General features: G+C 31.0%; 2 protein-coding genes across 2 annotated transcripts; one reads left to right on the forward strand and one right to left on the reverse strand.

The window, feature by feature from the left end:
- The first annotated feature begins 4,490 nt into the window (after window positions 1–4,490).
- Window positions 4,491–9,520, forward strand: LOC121210143 (5-methyltetrahydropteroyltriglutamate--homocysteine methyltransferase). The gene is made up of 12 exons (XM_041082312.1): window positions 4,491–4,719; window positions 5,577–5,929; window positions 6,024–6,111; window positions 6,689–6,816; window positions 6,900–7,291; window positions 7,395–7,558; window positions 7,681–7,761; window positions 7,876–8,042; window positions 8,131–8,236; window positions 8,318–8,568; window positions 8,684–8,885; window positions 8,988–9,520. Exons 2-12 carry the CDS (start codon window positions 5,580–5,582, stop codon window positions 9,354–9,356), a joined length of 2,298 nt encoding a protein of 765 aa, XP_040938246.1. The 5' UTR covers window positions 4,491–4,719; window positions 5,577–5,579; the 3' UTR covers window positions 9,357–9,520.
- A 103-nt stretch (window positions 9,521–9,623) lies between these two features.
- On the reverse strand, window positions 9,624–10,740 carry LOC121210144 (very-long-chain enoyl-CoA reductase). Its single transcript, XM_041082313.1, has 2 exons — window positions 10,231–10,740; window positions 9,624–10,150 (listed from the first exon to the last, which is right to left on the reverse strand). Exons 1-2 carry the CDS (start codon window positions 10,570–10,572, stop codon window positions 9,677–9,679), a joined length of 816 nt encoding a protein of 271 aa, XP_040938247.1. The 5' UTR covers window positions 10,573–10,740; the 3' UTR covers window positions 9,624–9,676.
- Between the last annotated feature and the right edge of the window lie 990 nt (window positions 10,741–11,730).

Raw genomic sequence — 11,730 nt, forward strand, 5'->3', positions numbered from 1 at the left:
CACAATAATATGACATATAAGTTTGTTTTTCTTCTCATTTCATTCTTGTTACTATCGAGATACTGTTGTTAGATATGTGACAGCATGAGATGGAACACTCTCTACCTTCGCTCCACCTCACTCTCAGATCTCCCTCGCACGAACTCTTGCATGCCACCCTCTAATCCCAACTCAATCCTACCTCTCTGTCCATGATCTCCTCTTTTCATAACAAACCTTACCCTTCCAAACTCATCAGTCCCTCTTAAAGCAAGTACTTGAAGCTTAGAAGCAAATCCCATTCATTTCATACAGTTGTCATCAACACTAATTTTTAATTAACATTGCCTAAAGGTATAACCAATTAAATCACATTGATAGCAATAGTCAAAGAGTTATTCATACCTCGATTCCTTCCACTAGTGATATTTGCAAGTCCCATGCCACCCTAAAGAAACCTCTTCCAAATCCATTCTACTCACCAATTTTTTTCACATTTTTCTTGGATAGCCATTCCATCGGCAGATCATGCTGGAAGAAATCCAATTCCATTAACGCAACATCTCTCAACCACTATTGAAATTAATTGAGTATCCTCTGAAAATGAATCTTCCCCACCATCATATATCTCGTCAATTCAATACACCTCTCATCCCCTTTCCAACTCCAAACAGTAGTGAAAAGGAAAATGAAATTGCTTAAATAGAAGTAGCAGTAAAGGACATATTAGGAATTTCCTCACCTTTTGCAAATCAATGGAAGTAAACAAGAAAAACAATTCTTTTTTTATCTTAAAATACAAACATATTATTTCAAAATAAATAAATAAAAACATATAGGAACTTATATAATATGTATTATTAATATTATAAAGTTTATAATCTCTCTCAAAAATATTTATAATACAAATAAAGGAATAATTGGAGTGACTTCACCTAGTCACCCAACAAAACCAAATCACTTATGTATAAATGAATGATTAATTTTGGAATTTGAGATGGTTTATCCTTTCTTTTTTTCTTTAAATAAAATTTTATAGTTTCTCCTCAACTAAACCATATTGCTGAAAAAGTGGACCACTCCCAACAACTTTTAGCCACCACCAACTCTCGAGGTTGCTTCTCCAAATGTTTCACTCTCCAAATAATAATAATAATAATAATAATAATAATAATAAATTTTAATTATTTTTCACTACTTAGTACTACATTGTATTGGTACATTAGTGGTGCACTTTTTCTACCTTTATAAAGTGAGTTAAAAATTTATCATGTGTCATATTTATTTTAAGTTTATTTTAAGATAGGTATTTAGCACATTGATAATATATTTTTTATTTCAAAAATAGATTTAAAAATTTAGCATGTATTTCTTTTTTTAAAATATTTTACTATATCTTTTTAGGATACTTGTCAACTCTCTAATCGTGCTTATAGTGTTTAAAAACTCCTTTGTAGTGTACCAAATATTTTCCTTTTTATTTTATATATTTACTTTTTAAATATTTTACTATACTTGTATGACACTTGTCATCAACCCAACCATACTTGTGTTTTACTATAAAGTGAGTTAAATATAAATGCAAAATAAAAAATAATTATTAAAGAATTGGATAATATATATTATACTAAATTTTTATTGCATGCGATGCGTGAGTTGATTTATGTATTAACTCATTTATGTTATAAATTTTTTAATTTTTTATATTAAATTTTTTAATATTTGACTAAATAATTTGGGTACAAAATTAAAATATAATAAAAAATGATAATTCTAATAAAAATTTAGATTTAAGAAGTGCAAATATATGATGAAACAATATAATTAAACCAATAATTAATTTTAATCCAAAAAAATTAATGTTTAAATTTGAAAACAAATAATCTGAAATTCAAAGTTGAAGTTTGGCTGTAAAAATTTTCCAATTCTTAATAAAACATCGTGCATTAAAACTACTAAAAATATGATGAAAAAATTGTAATCTAAATATAAAAATACCTTAAAATCATGACTTCTTATTATGCAAGAATTGTTTTCCTATAATTCATGCAATTAGATTCAACTTTAAAATAAAGCAAAATTATGACTGTATCATTCTTTCAATATATATTATGTTATAAAAATAAAAATAAATTTACCTGATATTTTCTCTGATTTTCATGTAATGGACAATTTCATATTAAATAAGATTATTTTTCTATTATAATGTTTGGAAATAATTGAAACGTGGTTATTGAAAATGATAGTGTGTCATAATACAAAAATTTGTAATTTCGTTAGATATGATGTGAAATTTTATTTACTTTTTGAAATTATATATATATATATATATATGCATAAATTGTAATTAATGTTATGTATTCTTAATTTTTTTAAATTAATAAATTATTAGTTCAATTGAAAACAAGGTTTTAAACAAAATATTTGGAATAAATTGTACAATAAATCTAAAAAAACATTATTATATTCATAACAATTTACTCTTAAATAAATTAATATAAAGTTAAAGTTAATATATTCTTAAAAAGAAAAAAATAATAATAAAATAAAAGTGACTATGGTGATGTTAGATAAATTGAATTTTTAGTACTCTATTTTATAAGCCTTGAAATCATATTAGAAAATCGTTTGGAAACTTAGTAAAAATTAAGGAATAGTATTATAATGTTTGAAAAAAAGTAAATATTAATTTTTAAAAAAATTATTTACTTTTAGTTTTAATCTTATTAAATAATATTTTGTATTTATTTTAAATGAAAAGTTATATATATGACAATTTGAATATATCACTTTTTTTAAAGAATAGTTTATTTCAAATATAGTTTTTAATAAAATAAAATTATTATTTTTAAAATTAATGTCTCGATTGAATACTAGTGTAATAACGCGAGAAATTATTTTATGTATTATAATAGTTAGATATAAAATAAAGAATAGCTAGTACAAATTTAAACTTAAAATTAGAAAGATGAATAATAACTCTTTTAAAAAAAAAAGATATCTTTGAAATAAACTAAAAGTTTCTCTTTTCTTTGTTAAAAATAAGTCATGGGTGTGGCTAAATATTAGCAATTGAATTAGTTTATTACTAACTCATATATTAAAACATGCGTAAAAAATAATACTACTATCAAATATAGCATAAATGGTAAGAAGTTACCTAATAAAAACATATTTTGTTGAAAATTTTATGTTATCAATAAATCATTAAAAAATTTCCCCTCTATATATATTGTTTTCTATTTATCATTGAAACAATTTTTTTATTCAAAATTATATAAGGGGATTTAGATTTTACTGTATTATCAAAAGCACTTAAAGAAAATCAAATCACTGAAGGTTTTAATTTTACCACTTATCAAACAAATCCTAATTTTTCAGTTATACTTAAGTAACTATTTAATATTTTATTTATATCTAAATAAACTCTTAAAATCATAATTTTTAAAATATAAAAAATAATATATGAATTTATTCGAGTGTTGAAAAACCTTCTATCGTACAATAGCTTATTCAAGAAAATCAGAGGGACATATAAATGAGGATGAACAAAATTTAATTCGATTCTAAAAAATAGGATAACAGATTAGTGTAAATACTATTTGATTTTGTTAATTTTAAAAATGAGTAAATTGGTCTCTCCCAACAAAAATTACTAAAAATTTTCAAAATAAATTTTAAAATTCAAAATATTTATATAAATTCTAAAATTTATATTTTTTAAAAATTATAATTTTTTTTTTAAAAAAATCTAAAAAAACATATAAAGAAAGTTAAAATTTTAAAAATTTTGTCAGATAATAAAATTTGGGACCTAAATAAGTTAATTAACTATTCAACTTATCATGCTAAAGTATCTCATTTAATTTGAAAAAAAATTCTAATACATATAGTTTTAAATTTATGTAATCTAACATGAAATTAGTTATATTATAATAAGATTTTAAATTGAAATGTTTAATTTTTTAATTTAACTCGAATAATTTCACTTGATTTAACTCAACTCGAATTTCATTTCACTCGACTTGATTCGAAAAAATTTTAAATTGAGTTAGGATAATAAAATAAAATTAGTCAAATCGATTAACTTGAATTTTTTTACTTAATTTGACTCAATTTGATTGAACACTCACCTCTACATACAATAACTAAAATGGTGCCTGTTTAAGCTTGAGTCATTTTCTCTTTATACCAAAAAAAAAAAAGCCGATTAAGTATTTGTTCAATTAGTATAGCTCTTATTGTTTATTCAAGCAGATATGAGTTCTAGTGTGTTAAAGTATATCATCCTCCTATTTATAAGTTAAGAAAAGGCTACAAGTAATTTTAAACGTCACAAATAACGTAGAATTAATATTATTAAAAAAAACAAAAAACCTGCTACATAAAATGGAAATATCACTTAAATCCTATAACTAAAAAATAATTCTTATCCTAGATTTCATAAAAAGAAAAATAATTGGCACCGAAAATTATAAAAAAAAAAAACCCTTTAAGCACCTCCCCATACAGCAACCCCCAAAACAATCCCCAACGCCGTCTGAAAATGCCACGCGAGCGTGCCCTTAAATTCACAATCACCAAAAAAATAAAAAAACCAGATATGGTTGGTAGGCAGTAGCACCATTTTGGTTATAAATAGGCAACTCGTGTCGCTTCTTCTTCTGTATCTCTACTTCCTCTCTATATCCAAGCAACTCTTTTTAAGTTCTGTCTCCGGTTCCACCTCCCTTCTCTACGGTACAGTTCGGTTCCTTCTCTCATGGTTCATGTCTATTTGCCCTTTCCCCATACATCTTCCTTTATCATCCCTTAATTAAATTCTAACCCTTCTTTCCTTCCTTTTTGTACTATTCTATTGATTTTTTCCTTCCTGGGTCTTCTTTTAAATGATTTAATATTTAAACTTCTCTCAAGATTTAACTCTTTCTTTTTTCCCTTTCACCTTGACCTACCTGCAAGTATCAACGTTTCTACTGTTCCTATTGGTTTTCTTTGTGGGCTTTTATTAATATGATTTAAAACAATTATATTTTCAACTTGGGTTTTCGAAAATCAAGTTATTTGTGTTGTTTTCTTGCTAATATCTACTAGAAAGTGTAAGCATTGACAGCTTCCTTTTGTTATCTAACAATTTCAGTTGATTTATCTTTTTGCTATGTATTAGTGTTTGATTTTCTACTCTCTTTTTTTTTTTGGAATTATTCAAGATTCTGTGTTATTTTAGTGAGATCTGTTTGTTAGAGTTAGCATTTGATTATATTCTTTTGGCTTTTATATATTTAGCCTGTTTATGATAGGGTGTTATTTATGTTATTCTGTTAGACATATTAAGATTTGGATCTGAAGATATAAATGGCCTCTCTATATCTGAAATTTACATCCTAAGCTCACAGTAACATAGGGTGTAATCATTTGGATCTGAAGATACCAATTATTTTTTATGGACTTCATTTGAGTTGCAGATATATCATGGATCTTAGCTTTGATTGTGGTGGTTTTCTGTTTAAGAATATAGGACATGCAAACTTGTTACTTTTTGCATTTGATTTTATATAATAAAGCAGAATTTTATATGTTCTTTTATGTTATTTCAGAAAATGGCTTCACACATTGTTGGATATCCCCGCATGGGACCTAAGAGAGAGCTTAAGTTTGCTCTGGAATCTTTCTGGGATAAGAAGAGCAGTGCCGAGGATTTGCAGAAGGTTGCAGCTGGTCTCAGGTCATCCATCTGGAAACAGATGGCTGATGCTGGGATCAAGTACATTCCCAGCAATACTTTCTCTTATTATGATCAAGTGCTCGATACCACAGCAATGCTCGGCGCTGTACCACCTAGATATGGCTGGAATGGTGGTGAGATCGGATTTGACACTTACTTCTCCATGGCCAGAGGAAACGCCTCCGTGCCTGCCATGGAAATGACCAAGTGGTTTGACACCAACTAGTAAGTTTCCATTCTTGGTCATGCTTTATATACTTTGTTGTGCACACTGAAATTTCTGAAATTGACTTATATTCTGTGCAATGTGTCATTTCAGCCACTTCATTGTTCCCGAATTGGGACCTGATGTTAGATTCTCTTATGCATCTCACAAGGCAGTGGATGAGTACAAGGAAGCTAAGGCGGTATGTTCTTTGGGTCTAATTTTTCTATATATTGTCACAATGTAGATTTTTGCTTCTGTTATGTGTACTTATACCAGCAGCTCATTTGGAATTTGAAGTAAGGTACTATAACCTGTATGTTTAGATCCTGCAAGAATAAAAGTCACCTGAAAATTGGGAAATGAGATGCATGCATGAGTAACTTTCCATGACATAAGAAGATTTTTATGAAAATATTAGGATTTATAAGTCTTCTTAATGTATGAAGATTTATGATGACCCAAATATGGTTTCAAAGCTTTGGACCTAGTTAAAAAGTCTTTTAGCATACTTTCTTATTTAATGCCTATGATTAACTGGGTAATGGTCTCATGTTTGCTATTATTGTGACTGATTTTTTATAAATAATAGTTTATATCTCCTCGGAATTCTACTTTTTATACAACCCCTTTTTTTGGGAATTCTCTGAGTGAGACTGAGTACTAATTAGACCTACTTGATTATGGTGCTCCACTTTTATCCTTTGTTTTATGCACTTCTTATTTGATGTTCTGAGTCATTCTGAAACATGAATGTTGATTCACCGTCCCAAATGCAGCTTGGAGTCAACACCGTGCCAGTCCTTGTTGGTCCTGTCTCATACTTGTTGCTGTCTAAACCTGCAAAGGGTGTTGAAAAAACATTCTCTCTTCTCTCTCTCCTCCCCAAAATCCTCCCTATCTACAAGTAAGACTTGGTTTTCTTTTTATCCAAGTTTTCATTAACATAGCTGCTTCAATTTGCCTTTGTAACATTGAATCTCTCCACAGGGAAGTGATATCTGAGCTTAAGGCTGCTGGTGCTTCCTGGATTCAGTTTGATGAACCCACCCTTGTCTTGGACCTTGACTCTCATCAATTGCAAGCTTTCACTGCAGCTTATGCTGATCTGGAATCTACTCTCTCTGGTTTGAATGTTCTGATCGAGACCTACTTTGCCGATCTTACTTCTGGTGCATACAAGACCCTCATTGAATTGAAGGGTGTCACTGCTTATGGTTTGGATTTGGTTCGCGGAACAAAGACCATTGATTTGATCAAGACTAATTTCCCCAAGGGCAAATTCCTCTTTGCTGGAGTTGTTGATGGAAGGAACATTTGGGCCAATGATCTTGCTTCTTCTCTTGGCACCTTGCAGGCACTTGAGGCCATTGTCGGGAAAGGTTTTCTATTTTTAATTGCATTTTATGGCGTTCGTAAATAGTGAGTATTATAACTTTGTTATTTGTTGTAGACTAATATCTTTGACTCGTTTGTGATGTGCAGACAACCTTGTGGTGTCCACCTCCTGCTCACTTCTCCATACTGCTGTTGATCTAGTAAATGAGACTAAGCTCGATGATGAAATCAAATCCTGGCTCGCCTTTGCTGCCCAGAAAGTTGTTGAGGTCAATGCACTTGCCAAGGCATTGGCTGGTCAGAAAGATGAGGTATTTCCTTGTAATTTTTCTTCCTGTTTTGCTAGTTTTCTATGAACTAGGATAGCTTCTCCGAACTGGGCTCAAGATTCAGATGACATCATGTCACTCACTAGTTATTATCCAATTTTTAGGCCTTCTTCACTTCCAATGCCACCGCTCAGGCTTCAAGGAAGTCCTCCCCAAGAGTGACCAATGAGGCTGTTCAAAAGGCTGTAAGTGTTTTGATATATTAAAATTCCATTTTTCTTCTTTCAAGCAACCGGTAATCGTTTCCATCATTGAAATCTTTATTTGCTTACCATGTTTTACTGTACTTGCATTCTCAGGCTGCTGCTTTGAAGGGCTCTGACCACCGCCGTGCAACAAACGTTAGTGCTAGGCTGGATGCCCAGCAGAAAAAGCTTAATCTGCCAGTCCTCCCCACCACAACCATTGGATCCTTCCCTCAAACCTTGGAACTCAGGAGAGTTCGTCGTGAATTCAAGGCTAACAAGTGAGTTGATCCGGAAAATTTTCCTTATCTTTCTTATAATATGTCAATGCGACCATTCTTTTAACTAATGCTCTCTCATCCCCTTCAGGATCTCTGAGGACGACTATGTTAAAGCCATCAAGGAGGAAATTAAGAAGGTTGTTGACCTTCAGGAAGAGCTCGACATTGATGTCCTTGTTCATGGAGAGCCTGAGGTGAGTACTCCACTCTGTTTTGGCCTTTTGCGGTTGGTTGGTTATCTGGAAGCATCCTAAGTATTACTTTAAATTATGCAGAGAAACGATATGGTTGAGTACTTTGGTGAGCAGTTGTCTGGTTTTGCTTTCACCGTTAATGGGTGGGTGCAATCTTATGGATCTCGCTGCGTTAAGCCACCAATCATCTATGGTGATGTTAGCCGCCCCAAACCAATGACTGTTTTCTGGTCATCTACCGCCCAAAGCATGACTTCACGCCCAATGAAGGGAATGCTTACCGGCCCTGTTACCATCCTCAACTGGTCGTTTGTCCGAAATGATCAGCCCAGGTATGCAGGAGAAAGCCAATTAAGGCAAAAAAAAGAAAAAAGATCCGATATTCTGTATTTCTACCTGCGGTTTTTGCTTTGCAATATAAACATCTTTCAATTGCCAAATTTCCAGATTTGAGACTTGCTACCAGATTGCCTTGGCTATCAAGGATGAAGTTGAGGATCTTGAGAAGGCTGGTATCAATGTTATTCAAATTGACGAGGCCGCTTTGCGCGAGGGGTTGCCTCTTAGGAAGTCCGAGCATGCTTTCTACCTCAAATGGGCAGTCCACTCCTTCAGGATCACTAACTGTGGTGTCAAGGATACCACCCAGGTTTTATGTTTGCTTCTTTCAACCTTTGGAACTTTCTTATACACGAACTCTCTTGGATCACTGTAGTTCTCATAGGTATTGCATTTTGAAATCTTGTAACAGATCCACACCCACATGTGTTACTCCAACTTCAATGATATCATCCACTCAATTATTGACATGGACGCTGATGTGATCACCATCGAGAACTCCCGTTCCGATGAGAAGCTCCTATCAGTCTTCCGTGAGGGAGTCAAGTACGGTGCTGGAATTGGCCCCGGTGTCTATGATATCCACTCTCCCAGAATACCATCAACCGAAGAGATTGCAGACAGGATTAACAAGATGCTTGCTGTGCTCGAGACCAACATCTTGTGGGTCAACCCTGACTGCGGGCTCAAGACTCGTAAGTATGCTGAGGTGAAACCGGCCCTCAACAACATGGTTGCTGCGGCCAAGCTGCTTCGCGCTCAACTTGCCAGTGCCAAGTGAGAGGATCATGATGAGAGATTGGAGATCCTTACTCCATTAATGATTTATTATACCCAAGAAGAGAAAGAATTAAAATTGAAAGAAATTTCTGTGTTACAATTTGAATAACTCTGTGTCTTTGATGATATATTTGTTAGGCATGATTTGCCCTCGAGGCCAATTTATTTCCTTCTTTCTTGGTTGTTTCTATTTTTTACCAACTATTTTGTATTTCTGGAATATATTCAAGTAATGAATTTCAAAACTAAAAAACCCTATATCCAAATCTACAAAAACAAGGCTGAATTTAAGTATTTTGTAAAAGTTTCAACATCTAGAATTTAGAAAAGAAATGGAATCATAGCCTTAACATTCATGGGAAAATCTTCAAACTTTGAAAGGTACCATTTCCTAGTGGCAGAGCTTCTACCCAACAAGTAAAAAGTAGTGCCCATTGCATATGCAAATGAAAACAGAGTCTGAGAAATGAAGGCAAATCCCCAAAACACTAAAACCTCAAATAAATAGTGAGGGCAAATCACAAATCCAAACAAACCACCCTTTGGGATCTTATATTCTTTATTCGGACCTTGGCTTCTCAGTTTGGATAGAAGATAATGATGGTAGAAATTGCCAATAATTCCTATGGAAAACAAAAGAATCCCAGGGTTTGTCAAATCAATTGGTGGCTCTGGGAGCCCCATTGTTAGGTGCTGGTTAAAGATCACGAGTGCACTGGAAATGAAGTAACTTGAGAGTATTACTATCATTGTATCCAGTCCCATTTCGCCACTATATTTATGAAGAAAACAGGACTGCAAAAATAAATAAATAAATAAATAACCATTACTTTTGTTTTATCATTATGATTTATGAGAGAAAGAGAAGTAATTACCTCAAGAACTCTTTTGAAGAAATGGATGGAAATGGCGGATTTGAGCAACAAAAACCTGAGATTCTCATCTGGGAAAATCGCAAACGAAGAAACACCAGCAAGAAAAGCTGGCGTATAAAGCGTAGCCATGGCGATTCTACTAGGGAGCTTTAACTTGGATTTTTCTACATCAGAAGCTTTTGAACCAATGTTGAAAAACTTAGAATATTCAAGATTCTTTCCTCTCAATTCCGATAACCCAGAACTTGTCATTAACGTAAAAGATGCCAGAGAGGTTGCGGTGACGAACAGAGATGGTGGGAATAGAAATTTCATCAACGCCATTTTTATTCCCGCTGTCATTCATGGGATTGGGCGTAAAAATCTTATACATGTAGCAAAAGTTTATGCATTAGGATGAATTGCAACCACAAACATTAGCATCAGATATAAATGGACGTGGAATTGCCACTTCTGCATTTCATTGAATCAATGGCGATGCACGCTGATACAATTACAAAGCATTTTGGTTGAACTACGTGGTCCTACCTGCAATCACTCCACCATAAAATCAGCAATTTAGTACTTTACCAAAAAAAAAAGTAATTTAATTTTTCTTTCTTTTTACCTGTTAAATTTATATTATTTGTTAAATCACCAAAAATTAAATAAAAATTTTAACATTGATGCTGTATATAAGTGTTAATTTTTAAAAATTAAAAATATTGTAAAATAATTTTTATAATTTTAAAATTAATTTTTATAAATTTTTAAAAATTAAAAAAATAATTAATTATTAATGTGACATCTACCAATCCGCATGTATATCACATTAGTAAAATTAATAAAAATTAAAATTTTTATTCATTTTAGGATGATTTAACAAAAAATATAAGTTTAAGAATTATAAAGGGTGAAAAATTAAATAAATATCTAAAATAATTTTTTAAAAAGGTTGAAGAGCCAAACAAAACATTATGTCTAGTCTATATATATATTAAAATTTCTAATTAATATATACACTTTCTAACATAAGATCATTCATTCTTAATAATATTTTAATTCTAAAAATATATATTAATTTTAAAGTTAAAAATAACAATAAAAGTTAATTTAATAATATTTTTTTGGTAAATTAATTTAATATTTTTAATGTATTATATTATTCATGTACTTTGAAAAAGATATGATACAACATGTTATTATTAATTGCCTAAAAAGTGAATTTTTAGAATTATTCTAATCTATCTACGTCAAACTCGACCTAATCAAAGAGTCCCAAATTATGACCTATTGATATAATATTTATCTATTTTAGAAATAGTTTAGATTCAAATTATCGTTATATAAAAAAATTATTTCCTCAATTTTTTTATATGCAATATTGAAACAGGAGTTAAAAGAGTAAGTAGGTCAAAGTTTTAATTATCTTATTGGTCCAAGCTTTGTGTTTTTAACTTTTAAAGCAATAACTGTTAAAATGAAAACAATAATTGTTTCAAGAAATTTAATTAAAAACCA

This window comes from Gossypium hirsutum, chromosome A11, assembly GCF_007990345.1.
Source record: "Gossypium hirsutum isolate 1008001.06 chromosome A11, Gossypium_hirsutum_v2.1, whole genome shotgun sequence".
Classification (NCBI taxonomy): domain Eukaryota; kingdom Viridiplantae; phylum Streptophyta; class Magnoliopsida; order Malvales; family Malvaceae; genus Gossypium; species Gossypium hirsutum.

Coding starts and splice junctions, on each gene's coding strand:
- LOC121210143 (XM_041082312.1), top strand. CDS start 5,580: ATGGCTTCACACATTGTTGGATATCCCCGCATGGGACCTAAGAGAGAG. Junction 6,817..6,899: donor AAAATCCTCCCTATCTACAA/GTAAGACTTGGT, acceptor ATCTCTCCACAG/GGAAGTGATATCTGAGCTTA. Junction 8,043..8,130: donor CGTGAATTCAAGGCTAACAA/GTGAGTTGATCC, acceptor CATCCCCTTCAG/GATCTCTGAGGACGACTATG.
- LOC121210144 (XM_041082313.1), bottom strand. CDS start 10,572: ATGACAGCGGGAATAAAAATGGCGTTGATGAAATTTCTATTCCCACCA. Junction 10,151..10,230: donor TCTTCAAAAGAGTTCTTGAG/GTAATTACTTCT, acceptor TTATTTTTGCAG/TCCTGTTTTCTTCATAAATA.